This window comes from Molossus molossus, unplaced genomic scaffold, assembly GCF_014108415.1.
Source record: "Molossus molossus isolate mMolMol1 unplaced genomic scaffold, mMolMol1.p scaffold_m16_p_8, whole genome shotgun sequence".
NCBI classification, from domain to species: domain Eukaryota; kingdom Metazoa; phylum Chordata; class Mammalia; order Chiroptera; family Molossidae; genus Molossus; species Molossus molossus.
In genome coordinates this window covers 95,547,602-95,570,922 of record NW_023425402.1, presented here as the reverse complement: position 1 = coordinate 95,570,922, position 23,321 = coordinate 95,547,602, and the positions used below count along the sequence as shown (strand labels likewise).

Sequence of the window (23,321 nt, the reverse complement as noted above, 5' to 3'; positions counted from 1 at the left end):
GGGCTGTTCATGAATCTCAGGTGGTCCTGCTGGCCAGCCTGGACCCCTTTGTGGGTCTAATAGTGTCTCAGATCAAGTTGGTATTATTGGGTTTTGTTTTATTTTGTTTTAATTCGTGTACTTACCGAATCCCTTATGAGCATCTCCTGAGAGCCAAGGCATATTGAAAGTTCAGAAGGAAGAATTGCAGATGGTGGAGTATCTTGTGGGACCTGCACAGGGGCTCACATTTTTAACTTTGTCAACATTTAAGATTCGGATTATTTTATATGTAAAAGTCTGCATTTCTGTCTTGCCTCAAGGCATAATTGTTTTAAAGAATAAAAACTTTTCATCAAATTAAGTTCTATATGGAGCTGAAGTTCATGAAACATAAAAATTGGGGACTCTGGTTGACACTGGATTTGTTGGGTGAGCCCTGGTTCTTTTTTTATTCCTCGGTGGGTCACGTATTAGCTCAGCCCCCTAGAATGGTTTCCAAGTAGAGTGACATGCTTGGTGGCGGAGGTGCTTGACCCCGGGCCAGATGTGACTCTCACTCAGGGGCGAGGGCAGAGCATGACCAGGCAGGTGAACAGGGACTGATGGAGAATTCAGGTTGAACGCATGGAGGCCAGCAGACCATTGACCAGGCAGGTGAGGGGAGGACAGTAGGACAGGGGTCAGACCAGAGGCTTTGGCGTCTGGCTGGCTGGGTGTAAGTGGCCATAAGGGAATAACCTTCAGAAAACCTCTGTGCCCCAGTTTTTCAGATGTAACAGGATAGCAGTACTACCAAGCCCATCACTGCTGAGAGGTGCTTGTAAGGGGCTATTGCTGCTCCGAGCTCAGAACAGCTCAGGCTGGTCGGAAGGCAGGAGGAGCTGCCTCAGGTGGGGTGATTGCAGCCCCGAGGGGTGATTGCAGCCCCGGAGATCAGAGAAAAGGTCTCCGCTGAGGCCTGGCTGAAATGGGTGGGCATCCTGGACCTGCTGCTTCTCTGTGCTCCTTTTCATTATTTGTTCATTCATTACGTTATTTAAATATGTGTTTGCCAGTTCTTAAGTGGGATGGCCGAGTGACTTTAGGAGAAGACCTCTGGTGTGTGAAACCTGTGTTTAAACTGGGGGCCTTCCGGAGCCTCCATGTGTCTGAGATCATAGACCCTCAAAGTAACACATATCTGTTCTCAGCTTCAAAACACATATCTGTTGTCCACAGTTTCAACTTCTCAACTGTTTGTATGCATCTTGAAGCATCTTTGGCAGACTAAACGGAAAAGGGGAGGTATTGCATCATTTGGTCCATTTGGTGCAGGGCCTTCCTCCGGGAACCTCTGGCCAGAGAGAAGGTCAAGGGAGGAGTCCTGACTGGTCACGTGATCCCTGAGCTGATGCTACAGCGGCTGAGCACGGGGGGGGCGGGGGGGGGGGGGGCTGGGACTCTGACTGTAGCAGCTCCTCCTGCAAATGACCATTGTTTGCATACTTGGCATTTAATAAAAACCCACATTAAACATATTTCTGTTCATTTCCTGGCTATGCACAGGACAGCTGGAGAGGCCGTGGTAAGCAGGGAACCTGCAGAGGTGGATCAGGGAGGAGCAGGAGGAAGCCAGCTTCCAGATCCATCACCAGGAATCCCCTTCCCAGTAGCACAACTCAGAGTAAGACTCTGACACCCCCAGCAGAACAGAAGCCCTGAACTTGAGCCAGCCTCACCCTGTCAGCGGGTCGCTCAGACGCACCTGGGGTGTGGCTTCCCCTGGCCCCCAGCTCAAACAGTGGATCAACTGCCCGTGATACTCTCCTGGGGACACACAGGGAGGCATCGCCCTGGGACGAGCCGTGTTCTCCCCTTGTTACACCTCCAGTGATGCTCCCTGCCCTGGGAGAGTGCCACACATGACTGACGGTGCGGCAGGCCACCCAGTCTCACCGCAGAGCGTGCGAAACCAAGCACCCCGGTGTACATCCATCACAGTTATGGCTCAGTGTGGATTCTGAGCAATCACACAACATGTAGGAGCTGGCGTGTCTCCAGTTCAGTAGCCCTTGGGGACCAGGCAGGCAACACTAAGAAAGGTGGGGCCCAGGGACCCCCAAATGTGCCTTGCCTAAAGGAATCCCAGGTAAAAAAAAAACCTTGAAATTGCTTTTTGCACCCTGGTAGTGAGAGGGATTAGCAGAGCACCAGCAGCAGAACTAGAAGACTGTCCTGGTTTCCTGTAGATTTCCTGCTGCTGGCTCCCAGCGAGGTGGCTCCGAGGCTGAGGTGGAGCCCTGGGTGGAGTGGTACCTGAGGGCCCTCAGGCCACGCCGAAGTCTCTGGTAGCATCTGTCCCTCTCAGGTGCTGACGTCCGATGGCATGTGCTGTGTTGGCTGCTTCGGGGCCCTTGTATTGTGACAACACAGTGAAAGACAGAAGTCCAAACTTATGTGAGTGGCTCATCCGGGAGAAACCTACAGTGAAACGTCTGAGGGAGGGGCTTCTGCCTCCCTGGCCTGCAGTGGGCTGCGGGGTGGTCGCTGCGGCTTCGGAGGACACCCCGCATGTCTCTGTGTGGTTGAGGACCGAGAGGAGCTGGAGAAGGTCCAATTACAGGCAGGAAGTTGTGACCTAGGACTCTGCAGTTTCCCTCTTTCATCCCTTTTTGAAGTAATTCGCACTGTCCATCCTCCACCCCTTCTCCCAGTCCACTGACGGTCTTTGACTGAGAACCTGTCAGTGGAAGGAACTCCAGGCTCCAGGGGTTTGATGGGTTTAGGGGTTCTCGAGAGCAGGCTCAGCAGAGCCCGCACACCCCTTCCCGCTGCGGTGAGAAGGGGCTGGAATCGTCCCGTACTCGAAAAAGTAGTCACCCAGCTCAATAACTGTAATTATAATTGCCCAATAATGGAAAAACTGAACTAGTTTTAACATACACTGCAACATGAGAGAATAAAGGAACGATTTGTTGAATATCCCACGTGTATCGGTTAACGTTAGTCATTCCATTGGACAAAGGGAAACTAACACATGTTGAATGAATAAGATTGACGTCTCTAATCAGGATTGACTAATTCGTGTTACCTGTACCTGGAAGATCCTTCTGGATGAAAGGAAACTGAGCTGACAGGACCTGTCAGGTTCCTTGAAATCCCCTAAACCTCCGCCCCGTCTGTACAAATAGGTAGATGTGAAAGTCCACTCTTCTGACGACGGGCAATGATGAACGTCTCCTTGAAGGGAGATGGCTCGGGCGCAGAAGCTCCAAATCAAGTGACAGTTCAGAGCTGCCCCACTGCCTCTGAGGGCCCCTTTCTGCTTTATTACCATGTTAGCAGGATTTGATACTGTCTCATCTTTTCCGTCAAAACAAGGCGTGGCCCTGGCTGGTGTGGCTCGGGTGGTTGGGTGTCATCTGAAAGGTGGCTGGTTCGATTCCGGTCAGGGCACATGCCTGGGCTGCAGCTGGATGCTGGTGGGGGGCGTGGAGGAGGCAGCCCATCTCAGTTCTCACATTGATGTTTCTCTCTCCCTCCCTTCCTCTCTCTCTGAAAACCAATGAAATATTAAAAGCACAACAAAGGAACGAAGCCCGCTGTGTGGTCCCTGCCCCCGTGGCGTGGCCACCCCTCTGGGTGCTGGGTGGTGGGTGTCGTCATTCACGCTCTGTGCTGTGCTCTCTCCATCTAGGCCGGGTGCAGATGCTGCCCCAGGCGGTGTGCCTCCTGCACGCGCTGCTGGAGAACGGGCACACCGTGTACGTGCACTGCAACGCGGGCGTCGGCCGGTCCACGGCGGCCGTGTGCGGCTGGCTGCACTACGTGCTGGGCTGGAAGCTGAGGAAGGTGCAGTACTTCCTCGTGGCCAAAAGGCCGGCCGTGTACATTGACGAAGACGCCCTGGCCCGGGCGCAAGAAGATTTTTTCCAGAAATTTGGGAAGGTGCGTTCTTCCATATGCAGTGTGTAGGTGGCCCCTCTGCCTCCCCTCGCCCCCAGTTTCCTTGGGAAGCCTGGAGTGTTGGTAGAACAATGACCTAGAAACAAAGGTTGCACCTGGAAAGACAGGTGGCTGGCTTGGCCCCCAACCCACCTCCCGTAGTCTGCAGCCGACTTCTGTTACGCGTTGGTCGAGCTGTATCGCCTCTGAAATATTTTACAAAGGAAGCTGTGCCGGACACGAGAGAAAAAGCCACGGGGAGCTGGGCGTGCAGTGCTGTTCCGCCGTCAGACAGGACGAGAGCAGGTGCAGTCCCCGCCCCGGCCAGCGGACCAGCCCTCGCCCCTCAGACGCCGCGTTCGCTGTGTGTGAAGTCACCCTACAGCTCCTTGCTGCCTTGTGACGTGGCTCGCAGAAGACAGGTGGGCGCAGGTGTCATCACCTGTGTGTGTGCACGCACACACACACACATTTTCTACCGGAATTATACAACGAGAGCTGGTCAGTTGCCAAAGAAGGACGTAAGGGGGGTAAAAGCCTGGACTGTGACGAAGAGCCCAGCGCGACCGAATCGATGGCTTTCTAGACCTTGCTTTTGCATTCTGCTTCGAAGCCTGTGCCAAGCCGTCGCCTTCCGTACCTACCCACGCTGTGTGTAACACCCAACGCAGACTTGTGTTCTCACTGTTTGTTTAGATGGAGGCTCACTGAACATCGATGCTTCTCCAAGGTTCCTTGGCTACCCAGGGACGAGCTGGAGTTCAAGAGTTAGTGCTTTTTCAATAGAACTTGTTGTGTCCGCAAACTTGGTACATCTGCTTCTCTTTCTCAGAGAAAAGTCAGTGTTTCTGCAGCAGTCTCTACCGTGAGAAATAAAACAGCATTCTGATCAGTTGCCAAAGAATTTAGGAGAGCACTTATATTTTGTGCAACCTATTTTAAAACATGGTGGGCTGTCTCAAGGCCAAAATGGCCTGAGCTAGCTCACAAGAGGAGCTGCCCAGGGTGCAAGGCAGGTGTACAGTTGTGGGTACGCAAAACAATTTATTCTTGTATTATTATTTATTCATTATGGCATTATTTTCCATATGAACAACTGTAAACCTACTTTTGCCCCACGCTGTATTACCGAAAAAGCCCCCAAAGCCCAAATCCATAGGTCATTGTTCCACAGTTTAGGAAGGATCCCAGTTCACACTCAGCTGAATACAATACACAGTTACTGTCCCTCCAGAATGTGCAACTCACTACCTTACCCTAGATTCTGCAGGAAACACAAAGATGAACAAGACTTTGCCTTCAGAGCTCACAGCCTGGGAACAGCCCGTGTTCAGTGACGTTGATGCAGGATTGAACGAACGCCACGCCAGAGCAGGGACAGGGGAGTGACTCTCACATGGTGCCTCTTCTGTGCTAGATACTTTATGCTCTTATCGCTTTTAACCTTCGCAGTGCCCTGTGAGAGAGGTTTCGTTATCTCCACTATATAGACAAGGAAAGTAAGGCCTAGAGAGGCTAAATGAACTGTGTAGGGTAACGGAGAATAAATAGATGAAATGAGATACAAAGCTAGGTTTGTCTGACTCAAAGCCCATACTTTCCCTATTAAACTACAATGCTTATTTTCTTTTCCGCTCCTTCTTTCCTTTCATAAATATTTATTGACAGATATGAGTCTGATTTAGGAAGTATGAGGACTAGGAAGAATGCAAAGTGAGTCCCGGTGGAGTTCAGGGGAGGGAAAGATGTCTTATAACTGTGGGACTCAGGGGAGGTGGCATTTGATTTGGGCAGAGGAGGCTAGACAAGACACATTTCTCCTCCAGTTTTACAAAGTTAGATTCATAAGCCAAGATTGAATAATGTGAAGCCCAGCTCCCTTGCTAAAAAGAGCTAGAGAAAACTATTTTTATTAAAGTAATCCCTTTATAGTCAGAATGTGTTGTATAAAGTTTAGTCTTAAAAACAAAATATTTCTAACTAATTATATATGTGTGTGTGTGTGTAAATTACCTTAATGTATAAGAAATCAAGTGATGTAATTTCCATTATAGAAAAAAGCCTTTTTGAGTGGATTTGTTTTGCTCTGATAGGCAAAATTATTTTAGGGCTATTAAAGGATGTTTTGGGATAACCTGTCTTGCCTTCAATGAATGGGCTATCCAACGTATTTTAAAATCACCTGCAATTTTTATGCTAAATAAAAGCATTAAAAATGATCTCTGTGTATAGGATTTTTAAAAACAAATGTTATTAATTTTGTCTGCAATTCAGAAGAACAAACTGTTTTCTTATTGGTTATCTAGTTTATTCCTTTATTTTTCAAAGGAATAAACTAAGACCCAGAGACATCAAATGACTCTTGTACAGCAAAGGATTTCAACAGAGGGTCAGAGGAAAGGGATTCGCTAGGAAGGTGGGTCAGGAGATGTATTTTGGTGTTGCAGAGTCATTGGAGAATTCACGGAATGAGAGCGGACAGTGTAGTTAGTGGAAAAGAACTGGTGGGGGGATTAATGGAAATTGAAATAAGTGGAAGAAGAGGGCTGAAATGAGAAACTGCAAAGAAAAATGAAATATCTGAAAGAAGGTGAAGCAGGTGTTTTCTTTTAGAAAGATACAATGGGAAGGACCGAGAAGGAATGTTGACTGTATCAGAGGGCAGAGAGAGTCAAGGTTACGGTCCCAGGAAGAAGGCCGTGCTGAACATTCAGCGCAGTCGGAAACGGACAGGTAGGGCACTGACTGACTGGAGGGTGTGCTGTGAGTGACTCTACCTGTTAGGGGAATCAGGAAATCTGGTAGGAGGTGGGACTAAGAACAAAGAGGCGAGGAATGAGGAATTACTTCTCATTAAAACAGTAACAATGGCAAGATAATAAGGGAAGAGTTGGGACAACCATAACACTGAATGTTCTTTCCGTCCCTGACCCAGTTCTCCCAAAGTCTTTCCCGATTCAGGTTATGGACACGTGCTTCCCGGTGCTCAGGTTGCAAAGCTCAGAGTCGTCTGAACTCCTTTCCTTCTTTCAGAATTCACGTGTAATCCATCTGGGAAACCTGTCACCTCTCCTGTCCAAATATGCACAGCCCGTGTTTCACCTCCTCCACCCACAACCCTTGGGCAGAGCCTGCTGAGTGGTCTCCAGACTGAACTTTGGAAATCGCCTCCTAACTGGTCTCCCAGTTTCTGTCCGTCCTCTCCCTCCCCCTCCCACATCAAATCTACTCTCACACACCGGCCAGAGTGACCTGATAAAAATGTGTGGATCCTGTCGGTCCTGAGCTGAAAGCCTTCGGTGACCTGCCATGTCACTCAGAGCAAAGCCAGAGCCCTTCAAGGACCTGCACAACCTGACCTCATCTCCTGCTGCTCTCTGCCTCACCCCGCTCTAGCCACACAGGTCTTCCTGCTGTCCGAGCATCGCAGGCTCCTGCTTCAGGGCACTGGCACGAGGCAGGCTGTCTTCCAGGGGTGCCCATGGCCCACTCCATGCCTCCTTCCCCGGTGCCTTTCTGGACCACACACCAAGAATTGCCATACCCGACCTCAGCCCTTCCATTTCTCATGTTTTGCTTTATTTCTTTTCATGGAACTTATTACTGGCCAATATGTTACCTCGTTTGCTTATTTGTTCTATTGTCTGCATTTTCTCACTACAATGTAAACTTCATGAAGGTAAAAGTTTGTATCTATTTTGTTTGCTGACGTACTTAGAGTGCCTGCCTCCAGAGTCCAACATATAGTTCAATGTGTGACCGCCAGGAACAGCTAATAACTAATGATGGCATACACGATCCATGGGCTGTTTACAGATAAGAAAACGAGAGGCATAGAAGAAACATGAACTTATTTTAAGGCAAATAAGTTTAGCTTCTTGTTTGACAGAATAAACTCTTAATGGTCCACCCTTATAAACTCTGGGCACATTACTTGTATTAATTTGCTAGGGCAGCCTTCAGTGTGTTCTCTATGAGAATGGTTTTATTTTGTTTGTTAGTCAATTTTGTTCATTTGATTCCACATAAGAGTTAAATCATATGGTATTTCCTTTCTCTGACTGGCTTATTTCATTTAGCATAATGCTCTCCAGGTCCATCCATACTGCTGCAAAGGGTAAGATTTCCTCCCCCCTACCCACCCCGGCTGAATAGTATTTCATTGTGTATATGTACCACAGCTTTTTAAAAAAATATGATTTTATTGATTTTTTTAAAGGAGGGAGGAGAGAGATAGAAACATTGATATGAAAGAGAAACATGGATCGGCTGCCTCCTGCACGTCCCCCAATGGGGATCAAGCCTGCAAACGGGGTATGTGCCCTGACCAGGAATTGAACTGGGACCTCTCAGTCCATGGGAGGATGCTCAATCCACTGAGCCACACCGACCAGGTATTTACCACAGCTTTTTTTTATCCACTCATCTATCGATGGGCACTTGGGCTGCTTCCAAATCTTGGCTATTGTAAATGGCGCTGCAGTGAACATAGGGGTGCATACATTCTTTTGAATCATTGTTTCTGGGTTTTTTTTGCCCTCTGCTTTATGCACGTACTCTCTCCCCTGCCTGGAATCCTCTTTCCTCCTATCTGCGTCTGGCCAGCATTGACTCATCTTTCGGGTCTGCAAAACCACCCTCCCTGAAAATCTCTGAGCATCCTCAAGGTTGCTCCCCCCAGACATTTTCATAGGACTCCACCCTTGCTGCTTTTGAAGCACTTTACACCCAGCACAACAGCATTTTTACACAGGACTGTGATGGTACTTAGCAACGTGGGCTCTTGCACATTCTCGGATATTACTCAAGCCAAATCATTCTTTGGATCTTGTCGTCAGATCTAATGTATATTTTAATCTAAGAGACATGTGAAGAAAACATTGCACGAGAACTTTTTATTCATGTACGTTAATGACCAGAGTACTTTATTTAATGAAAGTACTATCAACGACTTTATGCATGTAATATTAAATCATAACAGATCTCATGTACCAACATCAGGAAGCCATGTCCTATAAAATGTTATATTTCATTTTCAACCCAATCTCTTGCTGAAAATTGCATTTATTCAACCCCCCTTTGGTTTGCCGTCTTAGGCTAATACGATGGCCTTCAAAAAAGAGCAGCCTTATAAATGCATTGCTAGGTGAACTAAGAATAATGTTCATTATATTACATTGCACAGTGTTCTCCCAGTGAGTGGTCTCATGGAGGAAATTACTTTCTGGTTAAGGAATTAAGCACCGTTGTTATTTTGGAGAACAATAAAAAATACTTTAACTGTGAAGCTTATAAACAATTGTTTTACTCTTCTGAGTAACAATTAGAATTATGTGGTACGAATTCCTTGAACTGACTTTACTTCTTAGTCTGCCTTTTATTTTTACTCATTTTTACCCTGTGGCCTCATCTTTTATAGTTATTTTAAATTTTATTTTAATTTTGCTATATTGCTTAATCCATCATAAAATGTCATATTTAATTCCTTTTGGAGAAAGAGAGTTATAAAATAAGTACAAAATAGTTGCCCTGTTGAAGCTTTTGCACAGTATAGAGGCTTACATTATGAATGCTATTGGTGTAAATGTCACAAAAAGGTGAAATGTCATGAAATATCATATGTATTTCGGGGTAAAAGTCTATCTTTTGGATACTAAAGATAGTTTCACCTTTGCCTGGCCGGTGTGGCTCAGTGGTTGAGCATCGACTCATGAACCAAGAGGTCGCCTGTTCGATTCCCGGTCAGCGCACATGCCCAGGTTGTGGGCCTGATTCCCAGTGAGGGGCATGCAGGAGGTGGCTGATTGATGTTCTCTCTCATCGATATTTCTATCTCTTCTTCTCCTTTCCTCTCTAAAATCAATAAAGAAAAAAGTTTTTTTTTTAAAAAAAGATAGTATCGCCATTCACCTCATAGAAACATAAGAGGATTGTCTGAAACCTACAGAAGAATGTCTCCATGCCTGTGTTGAATAGATTGATAGATGCATCCTCATGATTAAGCACCATCATAAATTTCCTGTACATCTAAAACTTCACAGATGGAGGAATATGTTTTTCTTTTCTCCAATCAGTCCAACAATTTGCCTAGTCTTCATAATTTATAATCAATGGAATCAATAATCAGATGTGACCACCTGTTTTTTCTCATATATTTTGTTGAGCATATCAACAGCTGCAGGCCTCAGACAGTCATAAATAAAACTCACAACTAAAAGATTAGGCAAACCCACTCACCTGTTACATTTCAGATGTGTGAATAGTGGAATTCTCTGTTCCAGAGAAAACTGCAGACCTGATAGTATTGTTATTACATTGGCAGTATTCCCCCTATTTCAAATATGTTTTTATTGATTTTTTTTAGAGAGAGAAAGGGAGAGAGAGAGAGAGAAACATCTATCGGCTGCCTCTTACACACCCCTAATGGGGATCTAGCTTGCAACCCCGGCATGTGCCCTGACTGGGAATCCAGCCAGAACCTCTCAGTCCATGGGATGATGCTCAATCCACTGAGACACACCAACTGGGCTAGAAGTATTTCCTTTTGAAGTTAACACCAAGTTTTAATATTTTTTTTCTATTTATAGTATGTTGTTTTCTTTAAATATAAAAATAAATTAACTCAGTACTTTAAAAGATTCATATTTCTGTACACATAAAAGTTTTGAGTATTTTTAGTATTCTAAGCTAGTTATTTTAATAAATTCAGCTGATGATTGGAAAATGGAGGTTATACTCTTTGAAAGATATTGGATCATTGCCTATGTAAACCAATGATAAAAGAGCCTTGTATATATCACTGGCAAACAGTAATTGGAGTCCTTTAAAGAAAGTTTTTTATTTTTGTATTTAAATAGTACTGGGTTTGCATGATGCAAAACAATTGATATAAAACAATTCTCTTTTGCAAAGTGATTTTAAAGTGTCTACAAGCAAAGTCCTACTTTAAATTGAAGCATTAGCCACTATTATTCCTCTAAGAATCATTTTTGCAAAAATATTTGCTGTTAGTACAGAATATATTTTACCCCTCTGTGGTCTATTTTCTTTTGAATAAAAGAGAAGAACTTTTTGACCTATGATACATAATTTTTTATGACAGAAATAGAGGATAAAGGAAATGTACATTTTGATTAGTAGTTTCCACAACTCATAACTGAAATGTTATCAATAAGGTATTCTTCAAAAAAATAATATAAAATAAGAAAAAAGGAGAAGCTGGGCTTAGTAATAGTTCAAGTGAAAACAATGTAGGGTATTCCAGGGAGCCAGCCACTTGTTCTAGCTGCGAAAAAGGCTAGCAAAATGATGGGCCATTTACTGCACACAAAAATGTACGGACAAACAGGGAATGTCCAAGTAGTGACCCCAAAGAGTACAGTGCAGAACTTTTCTCTGACCACTAGTCTATTGAAGGACTATATTTATTTCTGTCAACAAGTTTGAGTAGGATATTGACATTTATAGATTAGACAATTTTCCAAAGAGAATTTCTAATTTTTTCCAAAGTATAGATGGAGAAAATAAGACCCAGAGAGCTTTCCGTACTAGTAATTTGATCTTTTGAACAACTGTGCAAATGTTTACTATCGTCCAGATGTTGTATGGGACGTTAACTGATTTAGTACTCACAGTGGCCTTGTTGGGTGGATGTCGTTATAAAATATATAGAAAAAAGTGCAGGGAGATCTGCTTGAAGAAAAGAAGGCTATGGGGAGAAATGGTATATTTTAACTATTTGAAGGATTGATATATAAATAATTGCACATGGTTTGGGTTAAAGGGTGGGAGCATCCATCTTCCTTTAAGAAAGACCTTTCTCAATAGAGATGGAAAATGGTAAAACAGATTTCTGTCTGAGGTAGTGGGCTTTATTATTATTTTTTTCAACCTGATTTTAAAACAGATTGAAAAAACTCCTCCAAAAATATTTTAAAGAAGATTCATAACTGGATGTAAGATTTGATCTTATGATTTTTGAGATCCCTTCCAAAGTTTTCATAACCAATAATCTACGCTGTTAATTATTGGTTTATGGTAACTTTCCATTTCTTCTTTCCTTTGAACATTGAAAGTACAAATGAGCACTAACCGCGATAGCCAAAGGATGCTGGAGGCAAGCACAGACACGTCACGGTGCCCAATCTCAGAGAAGCTGAGCGCTCAGCCGGCCCTTGCCAATTCCAAGTGATCGTTGGAAAAGACGGTAAGAGATGCACAGCCTGAATCAGCAAGTGTAGACCTCCGTAGCTCTCAGGGGCCCTCACATCGTGTGGGGAATTCTGGATCGCCTTATCTGAGGCCAAATGGGTGAGCTGAGGCTTGCTCTCCAGTGAGCAGGACGTCGAAGGAGAAGGAGGTCACAGCCCGCCAGAGAGAGCAGGCCGTCTTGGCCGCAGGAAGTAGCCTCTGAAACCATGTAGTGTCCATGTAACTCTCCTGATTGGGACGTTATCTTCTCCGTCTACTTTCCACGTAAGATTTTTATTCAGAATTCTCCATGAAGATTTCACTTTAAAGCGTTGCTGACAAAAATGGAATCTGATGTCAGGAGAAGAAATTTAAATTGGATCATTTCCGGACCCAGGTCTAGATTATTGGCTGACAATTCAATGAGCCATATTTGATTAAGTACATTCACTGGTGAAGACCTGCTCATTTATTTATCCTTATTTTATTTTAGCTTTAATCTAAGCATAGAGTCAGACCAGATTAATGGATTCAGAGCACTCCTAAGGCAGGAATAATAGACATACCAGGATCCGATTAGTTACCCAGTCTTCCGGATGAATACCACCCCCTCTCTCTCATCGGAAGAATTTCCTTTTACTGTTTCACAGGACAAGAACTCTTTGAAGTGAGGATGTCTTAGCCAAGCACATTACAGACAAGGATACTTAGGAATATGATCACATTTCTCAAATAATCTCCTGAGTATTTTCCTGCCTATTTTCACTGCGGTTTAATTTCTTCCCTTTGGCATTATTTGCTGCCTGTTCAGTTAAGCAATTAGATATTGGTGTTAATTAGATATTTGCTGTCTACCCTGAAGTGGAGTTACTTAGCTCATGACAGGAGCTGGCAGTAGAGGCTCATTCTGAGAGCAGTGCCGTTTTCTCGAGGTGCACTCGTGTCTGTCTCTGCAGGCTGGGCACGCTTCTCCATGAGGACATCCCACTTAAATGGGTCCTCCAGGAAGCACTTCTGTAGTCTGCTGTTAAAAACAAAATGGGTTGATTATGTTGTTTTCATATTTAGTACCGCTGGAGAAGACAGATGACCAACTAAAGAGGTAATAACGAACATTTGCTTTCATTTACCAAGATCTTGAGCTGTGTATGAGATGATACTGTGAAATAAATGCAAGAGGTAATAGAGATTTTTCATATGAGTTGCGTGCAGAAAACAGAAGTCATTTTGCGAAAGAAAAAACAACTTGAAAAGGGTGTTCATGAAACAGTGTCTTACATGTCATTCTGATACTTCTCGCTTTGGACAGTTTATGTCTGTGGCTGCATGCTTCAGTGCATGTGTATATAAAACTGTTTTTGAATCCTGTGTCCTGGCTTCCCCACGCACCCCAAAACAGTTGGCTGAGTGCCCGACCACCAGGCAACGTAGGGACAGAGGTTAAGGACAGGAAAGGAGCAGCCAAGGGTTCAGATGGTAAGTGTTGACCCCACATGAGAGTAAGCACTTTGGCAAGCAATGTAGTTTTCCTTGGACCTGCCCACCCTCTTGAGTCATATCACCTTAAACGTAGGACAAGTTGCGGTGGAGATCCCACATCCTCCGACGGTGCAAGAACAGTGGGATGCGTCCCTGCATAGCCCTGCACTGCCTTGTCAATCAGAGCGGCTGTGTCGTCCTCTCTCTCCCATTAAAAGCCACAAACTAGAGTCATTTTCACCCCGTCTGCATCTTCATTCTGTCCACCCACTTGATTGCTAAACTAGCTCCCTTTGTTTTATTTTATCCCTCACATCTGTCCCACTTCCCTCCCCCCACCCCAGGTTACAGCCTGTCCTCGGTACTTTTTATTTTGTATTTTGATCAACTTTAATCCGTAAAACATATAAGTTGTCTCTGGCATAATTGTTCGTTTCATTTTTGCTGTCTTCTTCTTCCTTTAAGCACCGATTATCCCTCCCCATCCCTTCCTTCCCTCTCCCCACCACGGCGATGCCAATAGGCCCAAGCATGAAAGTCAAGGGAGCCTCTCTCTGGTCCCCTGGCCTGCTCCGCCCAGGAGTAAGCGTCTCTTCTCCTTTCCCCAAACGATCTGATCTTCCTTCCTGCTTGCGACTGGGTTTCATGTGGGCAATGTATTCTAAGTTTCTAGAGGCAACAAGATCGAATAGTAAAAGTTTGGTATATTTACTGCTCCCCCCCCAAATTAGACACCAAAAAGGGACCTGCTTACACACTGCAACGATCTTCAAAGAGTGACTCTCAAGCAGCGACATGTCCTCCACTGATGGTCTAGGTGACCTGTAGAGGCCCGTGGTTCTCGCTGGCGTTGGTCACACTGACCTCTTGCGGCGACCTTTTACATGCCTCTGTGCAGGTCTTCAGTGGCCAGTCGGAAGCAGAGGTTGAAAGGTGTTGGAGGCAATATGCTTTCTTCTATTTTTCCAAAAGAAAGTAAGTTGTTCATTATGTTTCTTTGGGACATCTTGATGAACTGTTTGATTTATAAAAATTATTCTCAGGCTGTGGAGCAAATGACACTAAATACTGTACTTTTTCAGTAAATTAATGTTTATGGATTATTTACTTTGCAATAAAATTAAATAGGGAATTTTTTCTGCATGGGGAAAATATTATTTCATGTTGAATAGAGTATTTCCAGATATTTTTCTGTGTGTGAGTTAGATTTCCCAATAGTTGCACTTTGTAGATTCAATATTAAATTTAAATCTGTAAGAGCAGGGTGAAAGCTAAAGCTGAATTATGCAAATATACATGTATTTTATTCTTTACCAAGGGTGAAATTTGTTGAAAGGGAGTATCCTAAATGGTCCAATGTGCCCAAATGTCTAATATACTTTTTTGGGTCTGACAGTAAATTCCTAAAGGAAATTTTCAAATCTTTGTATACAGTATTCAGCAGGTATAATAACATTTCTCAAGTTCCCAAGAAGTACAAACTACTTTATATCCTACAATGATAAGTTTTAAGAAATACACACACATTTTAGGGATTTTTTTTTTTTCATGGCCCCAAAAGAGCATAAACTCTGTGGTTATCCAGTTTAGCTTCTGTGAATAAACATTTTATTATTTATAATTCTTTTGGGTAAAAATCAAATAATTGAGAAATTTTCCATCCTATATATTTTAATAAAATTTCTTCCCACATCCTCAAATTTACCCTGAAGGCCCCCCCCCCTTTTTAAATTTAAATTGCTTAATAGATGTTGTTAGTGGTTTTAAATATGACAATGTATTTTGCATTTAGAATTATATAAATTTTAGCTTTTTAACAGGAAGAGATCATTTCTAGAATAACTTCTTCACAGATAAAAAAATTTAGATCACAGAGAAGCTAAGTAAGCCACCTAACATACATGGAAGAAATACTAATTCCCAGTTCAGGGCCCAGATCAGTTCAACAAACATTTATTGAATACCTTCTGTGGATTTTTAAATAACTGAGAAATAATGTTGACATTCTAGGAGCTCATAATCTAATTGAGTGTGCAAATGTATAAATAGAAAATGTAAATAGAATGTGTTAGATATGTTAATAAAGGTAAGTGCAGGATAAAAAAGTAAAGAGCAGGACTTGATTCATTTGGTAAGTGCTTTTATTTTCATCAACTAACATTTATTTGGCACCTACTAAATATCAGGTGATAAGTATTGGTGAACTAAAATAGACATAGTGTCCCTGATCTCAGGATTTTTAGTCTTTTGACGGACTCAAGTCAATGAATTAATCACATAACAGTTATATGAAAAATGAAAAAAAGTGCTTTGACTGCAGGTCTCAAAAGCACATGACAAAGGAACCTGGCTAGACTGGGGGTTCCGGAAAGAATCTCCTCTCGTCCAGCCACTGGGACAACCCACAAGTCAAAGCGGTCAGCCTCACTGGCTTTGACAGTCAAGTTAATTTTTTGAAAAAAACACACACAAAAAACTATAAATAACATTCTCTTCTACACAGTTCTGTTTGTGCAGAAAAGGAATTCATTAAGGGGTATGTGGCAGTGTCACGGGCTTGGGGGGTCACGGCCAGAATTGACGCCTCAGTTGCAGAGATGTGGTTGTCTCCACGGCCAAGTGCAGACACCACAGAGAGCCCTGCCGACATGGGGTGTGGGTGCCCGTGTGAAGACGGCTATCACCCTGTCTCTGGACTCATGTCACTGAATGTCCCTGGTGCCCTAAATTTTCGAAGGAGCCTACTTCTTCATGCTGCTGCCTTCCAAGAACGAAGACGCGAGAGCAGAGGCAGCTCTGTCCTGAAGTGGCGGGAGCTTTGGCTCAGCCCCTCCCGGGCATGTCCCTTCCAGCACCCTGCATGTCCCTTCCAGCACCCTGCATGTCCCTTCCAGCACCCGGCATGTCCCTTCCAGCACCCGGCATGTCCCTTCCAGCACCCTGCATGTCCCTTCCAGCACCCTGCATGTCCCTTCCAGCACCCTGCATACGGCCCCAGCAGCCTAGTCGTCTGGTTCATGCACTTTTGCTCCTGTGGGACACTGGCAGTGTGTGCTTATTGATATTCTTGAAGAGCTTGGGTTCTCACTGTGCCAGATCACATATAGGTTCAATTTGTAGCTTTCAACATCGTCCCCAAGCAACACACAGTCCTGTCATTAAAAGCCTTGACAACTGGCATTGACAAGCCTCCTTATGGATGAACGTCTTTTTAGGCGTCCGTTTCCTGACCAGGGAAGTGTCCTCCGTGTTGAATATTTGCCCTGGCAACTGATTTTCCTCCACCATCAGCTTATCCAGAGTTTCCAAAAATTCCTCACAGCTCTCACATCTGCACTCACAGACACCACTGACTTTCACAGTGAATAATGAACAACACATCTTCAGCTGTTTCAACCCCCCAGAGCTAGCAGGAAGCCCACCACCAGAGCTGGTCTAGCTTTGCCTGCACGGTGGGTTCGTTTACACCAGCACCGCAACAGAGTGCTAGGAGGGCCACTGTGTCACCAGGCAGCAGGGACCTTTCAGCTTCGTTATGACCTTAGGAGACTACGTGGCATATGTGGTCCATTGTTGACTAACACGTCATTCTGTGGTACAGGACTGTGATCCACTGTTCTTGTGTTGGAGTCCTGTTGACATGATATTTAGGTGTGGGTAAGGAGAAATATTCTCTAATCTTGTGATTAAATCTGAGTCTTTCAGTGGGCCTGTGTCCTTGGGCTGTGAACTTGACAAGTGTTCACAGTTTGTTTCCTTCCACAGGTGGAACAGGAGGGCTAGAGGGTCTAAGGCTCCGGGAAAGCCTTCCCCTTTGTTATGGAGAACATTCTGGGCATATTTCAATGCTTACTCTCCCTTCCTCCCACCAGAACCAGGAGGGGTCTTTCTGTGCTCTTCACCGTGAGAATGGTATGAGACTCCTAAACCCACAAATGTGTGAGGGGTACCTCAGGACGGTGGCCCCCAGAACTTTCTCATTTGCATTCCAGCCCACATCGAGACTCCAGCAGTTTGTCGGAATTCCACTGTCACCTCCTGCTGTGTGTGGCAAGGTCAGCTCTGGGTAGCAGACAGTGGCTGCGGTATTTCGTACGCTTCTGTCTCTGTTTCAGCGTTCCAGTTTGCCCTATGACCCCAGTTCTCTGAGAGAGATCATTGATTTCTTAGTTTGTTCAGCTTTTCTTTCTTTTTTTTAAAGAGTGGCAGTGACAATTTTCTTTCTTGTTTTAAATATGTTTTTATTGATTTTTTTAGAGAGAAAGGAAGGGAGAGAGAGAGAGAGAAACATTGATGTGAGAGAGAAACATCAATCGGCTGCCTCCTGCACACCCCCTACTGGAGACCAAGCCCACAACCTGGGCAGGTGCCCTGACCAGGAATCCAACCGGACCTCAGTCCATGGGATGATGCTCAATCCACTGAGCCACAGGCCGGGCCATGCAGTGACAATTTTCAAGCTATTTGCATGTCAGGACTGAAACTGGAAGTCGGGATTATTATTTTTTAAGTTTTATTTTGCTTGTCTTACTTCTAAATTTTAAATTGCTTTGAAATTTTGAACTGCTTAAATAACCCAGATAGTAGTGGTCCTCTCATTCATTCAAACTGATTCTCGTTGGACTAACATCAGTCAGTACATGAAACTCAGACCCTTCACTGGTTTCACATGAACTCCAACTGCACTTAACATTCATCATCATCGTTTTCTTTTTCTTATTTTTACAGTCCCTACTTAAGCTTTAGAGAGGCACTGGAAAGGATGACAGTCACACACGGCACACTATGCCCCTAGACAAAGCCCCATTAAGCACATTTTGTACAAAGTCACCCTGTCCTGTTGCCCCTTCAGATACTCTCCTCTCCCACCCCCGACACCCTACCTACCCTCCCCAGCAAAGGTGCTCAGCTTCCGGTTTCTCCAGTAAAAGCTGGATTCGGTAAACAACGCAACTGTTATTTTGTGGAAGTAAGCACATTTGTAAATGAAAAATGAAACAATGAAGCTCTGTGCAGTTGCACCCTGGACCACACTTTCCTCGCCAACAGCCACTTCCAAGTAGCTCTGCCGCATCCCCTCCCACGGTGGTGGGCTGGTGGGGGCTGCTTCTGTAAGCCAGCTGCACACTGCCCACATCGGAAACCTGGCTGTGTCTCTGCTGTCTCTTCCTCTCTGGCTGGTTTCTTTGTGGCTGGCAGATTTTGTCCCTGTCGTAGACACTCCCTTTCTGAAGAGGTTGCGATCTTGGCCATGGTTGAGGAGAGTCTCTCCCAGTTAATAGTTCCCTGATTTCTGCTCTTCCTCAGCCTGAAGCAGTAACTTTACATCTGCTCCTCGTCTCTTCAGTCCTTAACCACCTTCTAATAATGAATAATTTCCTAGAGTGCAATTTCCCTGTTCAGTTAATGGCGTGGTTTCTGTGTCACGGTGGAATCGACCCATTTGTCACAATGCACGTCATCTTAAGTCTTTACCTGTCTGTTTCCTTCCACGGCTGCAAGTGTGTCTATAGACTATAAAACATTTCTCAAAAAATAGCTCAATTCCCCAAGTTAAGCATGTTCCACATGAGGAATTTTAATTCTATTCTCTAAGGAATTAATTCATGAAATACGTGATTTGTTCATTCTTGTTAAGTAAAGCATAAATAGGCCTATAAAGTAAAACTAATTTATTTTCTACAGAATTCATGGTTTTTATTAGTTTTTTTTCCTATATTAAAGAATGTTAGACTGTCAGATAAGTTTTTCCCCCAGATGACAAACATGTCAGTAGTAGTCTCGAAGCCTGCCTCTTAAATCCTGCATTTGGCAATGGAGACACATTATCAAGGTATTCGGTTGTCTGTGTGATTTACTACAGTTCAAGAGAAACTTATCCTGAGGCTTTTGGTGTTCACTGTCAGCAATTGATAAACATACTTTTTCTTTTTTAAATCCTCCTTAGAGGATATTTTTCCCACTGATTATTATTTTTCCATTAGAGAGACTGGAAGAGAAGGAGGGAGGGGAGAGAGGAAGAGGAGAGAGAGAGAGAAAAACATTGAGGTGAGAGAGACACACATCAACTGGTTTCCTCCCACACAACCCCAACCAGGGCTGGGGATAAACCTGCAACCCAGGTATATGCCCTTGACCGGGAATTGAACCCGAGACACTTTGATGTGTGGATCGATGCTCTAACCACATAGCCACACCAGACAGGGTGATAAGCATACTTTTAATACTTTTTGCAATAGAGTAAATGATGGCTAAATCTTTAAGTGGGTTTCCAAACAAAATGTATCTGATCTGTGCATGTATAACCTTTTTTTTTTTGTTTGTTAATTCTGAAGTTTTATTTATGAGATTTCATCAACATTAAATTTTTATTTTTAAATCTCTTGCAAAATTAAATTTTATAACTAGAATGGATTTGTCTAAGAAAAATGGCATAACCTTTAAAGTTTTAGATATTTTGTTGTTTTATACCTCATCAAAAGTTTCTTTAACCAAAATTCGTGCATTTTCTTCTCCTCGTAGGAATGATGTAAGAGTTGGATTAAGTGAGAATGATACTTGGTGATGACGATTAGAATGTATGAATTGGGTGCTCAGTGTGTCTAATACATTGCAAGGTTATATAAATTATGTTCTGGCCCTGGCTTCACCTGTTTGGAAAAAAAAGAGTCCCTGCTCTTCCCAACTTGCTGCACTGAGAGAATTCTTATCTACAGAAGCCAAGGAACAGCTGTTTACTAATAGATCACAGCAGGAGAATGAACACAGCGGTCTGGGCAGAGAATGTTTTTCACTCTTGTGCAACTTGTTTCTCAACATTCTGTCCTCTGTTGTAAATTATAAAGTGTGTGTGTGAGAGGACACATCAGGCCGTCACTCCTCGCTCCCCGCATGAGCATGACACTCTGAAGCATATTAGTCATTCATGTATTCCGAGCCATGTGCAGTGCAGTTTTTTATTGAATAAAATGCATACAAAGGAAACGTAGGGTTGGTTCACTTTTCTCATTAATCGTAAGAACAACGTGTTATGGGAATGCTTCTTTCAAGCGGGGCATCCCTGATTTGGCTTTTTCTGTGGTCTGCTAACTTATTACTAATGACATATGCTTGCGTTCCAGGTACATGGATGTTGTCCTATGCTAGGTAAGACATGATGGGAGTGAACCAGCAGAGAAGGGATTGGATTCAGAACATTTCAGGAAGATACAAATTTCAAATACATGAAAGAGATCATATATCAAAGAAAATGGAAAAAACAACAACAATACTCATTGGAATTGGCAATTAAAAAGTTTTGGTCATGTTCTAGCAAGGCTGGAGCCACAGTACAGGGGTAAGGACTGGTTAGGGATTGCTCTCTCTAGAGATTGGCAGTAAGGACCACCAGAGTTCATTTGGAGGTTTTATTTAAGCAAAGTAAGCAGAAAGCATTTATTTGGGTTGGGGATATATCTAGAACGATTCTTATTATCTTACTTTCTAAAATTTTCTGTTTGGAGGTTCAGGTAGGGTTGTGAGGAAGGCTAGAAAGTACTATTAAATAAATAGGTAAGATCATTTAAGGGGAGGCTGTGATTGTCTCCACATTATATAAACATCTAAATAAACGAATGCTTCTTTGACTGTGTGTCTTGTATATAATTTACCATATCACTTTACCTTCAAATAGAGTAGCATTCACTGTTCTCTTTTACATTAAGGCTACTTAAAAAAAAAAAAGATGCCTGGGCTTTAGACTCAGTGACACAGAGAATTAGTAATATAATTTCAAAGCATAAACAGTTCTGAAAAGATATTTTGGTATTTGACAGCACCCTGCTAGTCCACCCACCTGCCCCCTTTCCCGAGGGCAAGCTGTTCCCTCACTGTGCCGGACCTCCCTGAGGGAAGTCCCCTTCCCAGCGCCAGAGTGTAGCGCTGAAAAACAGTAGAGAGAAAAAGACTTCTGTGATTAAAAAAACACCATAAAATTAAAAAAGAAGATTGTGAAGATGGTATCACAGGAAAAAGATTTACCATTCCACATTAAACAAGCAAAACAAAATATATGAAAAAATGGGTTTCAAGACACTATATACCAGGCAATTAAGAACAGTAACACTTCATGATGAGAAATAAGTCACTTGAGCCCAGGGACCGCCACAGAAGGGTCCCAGACCGCCTGGCCGGAAGGAGTTTAGCGAAGTGCAGCGCACTCCCTGGACGAGGACCTGGAACTAGGGTGTGGGTTGACCGAAGCAGCTAGAGTTTGTAGGAAAGGGTACTGGGGAGGTGAGTTAGACAAAGAAAAGTAATAAATGTGAAAGCTCCCAACATTCACATGGAGTGGGATTTTTGCCTGTTCCTACCAACCAGATTAGAAAACCTAATAATTAATACAAAACTGAGTAAGTACATAGAAGGGCTTTGCATCAGTAGTGAGGCAAAATTAGCCTTAGACTACAGGCTGCTTTGATCCTGCTTAATATATTTTAAACACAAGTTCCAAAAGGATCAAACTGTTTTCAGGTAACTTATTTGTACGCCAAAACAAAACTGAAAAATTCTTACAGGTACATATATCATAGTCACAGAGCTAACTTGTACTACATGCAGTATATAAGATAGTCTTTTAGACAGAAGACTGATGATACCAGATGGAAATATGGATCTAGCCAAAAGAATAGAGTATTGAAAATAACTACATGGTTAAATTTAGAAGAACTTGTTCTTTTTATTGAAATATTTAAAAAACATTGTTGACTCTTGAAACAAAAATAATAACAATGTATTCTGGGGTTTATGATTATGTGAAAGTACTAAGCCTAACGACCAAGAAGAGAAAAATCAAAGTATAGTATAGAAAGGTTATTATGTTACATGCAAAGTAGTATAATATAATTTGAATACTGTTGTTAGTTAAATATATCTATTATAAACCTAAAGCAACCACTAAAATATCAATGCAGAGAGTTATAGATAATAAACCAATAAAGTTTTATCAAAAATACAATTCAATTAACCCAAAAGACAGAGGAAAAGAGACACAAGGGAAACAAACGTGGCAAGTAAAACAACCCAAAACACACACACACACACAAACAAATAACAAGATCCTAGACTTAACCATGTGACCAATCTCAATAAATGTAAATGGTCTAAATATCCCATTAAAAGGCAATGATGGTCAGAACCAGTTATATGATACCTTCAAGAATGGCACTTTAAGTAGAAGGACACTATTAGGTTCAATGTTAAAACACACCCAGCATATGATCCAGCCAGTCCACCCCCAGGTATTTACCCAAGAGAAAGGAGAGCCATATGAAAACTTTTATATAAACATTCATAGCAGCTACGTTTATAGCAGCTCAAAACCTGAAACTATCCAAATATTATCAACAGGTAAATGAATACACAAACTGTGGGATATCCATAAAATGGAATACTACTCACAATAGGAAAATTGAACTATTGATATACACATATGTAACAACTCAAAATAATAATGCTTAGCAAATGAAGCCAGCTTTAAAAAGCACATAATGTATGACTGAGTCTTTTACATAAAACTCTAAAAATTCAAATAAAAAGCAGATAAGGAGTGGGAGGGAGAAATTATAAAAGGGAATGAGGAAACTTTGGGGGATGATGGATACATTCACCATTTTGATTGTGATGGTTTTATGGAGTTTACACATATCAAAACTTATTTAAAAAGTTATCAAATTGTACACTTTACATATGTGCAGTTTATTAGATGT

The 23,321-nt window shown here is 43.0% G+C and overlaps 1 protein-coding gene across 2 annotated transcripts in view; it reads left to right on the top strand.

The window, feature by feature from the left end:
- The window catches only part of EPM2A (EPM2A glucan phosphatase, laforin), a 70,323-nt gene extending 58,323 nt beyond the window's left edge, over nt 1–12,000 (top strand). The window contains exons 4-6 of one of the 2 annotated variants that reach the window (XM_036249363.1): nt 3,659–3,909; nt 4,131–4,328; nt 11,982–12,000. In XM_036249363.1, coding sequence (XP_036105256.1) covers nt 3,659–3,909; nt 4,131–4,328; nt 11,982–11,990 — 458 coding nt within the window. In that variant the 3' untranslated portion in view covers nt 11,991–12,000. Of the gene's footprint in view, nt 1–3,658; nt 3,914–4,130; nt 4,329–11,981 lie in introns of those variants that run through there. The other variant, XM_036249364.1, reaches the window with a different exon arrangement.
- Nucleotides 12,001–23,321: the final 11,321 nt, after the last annotated feature.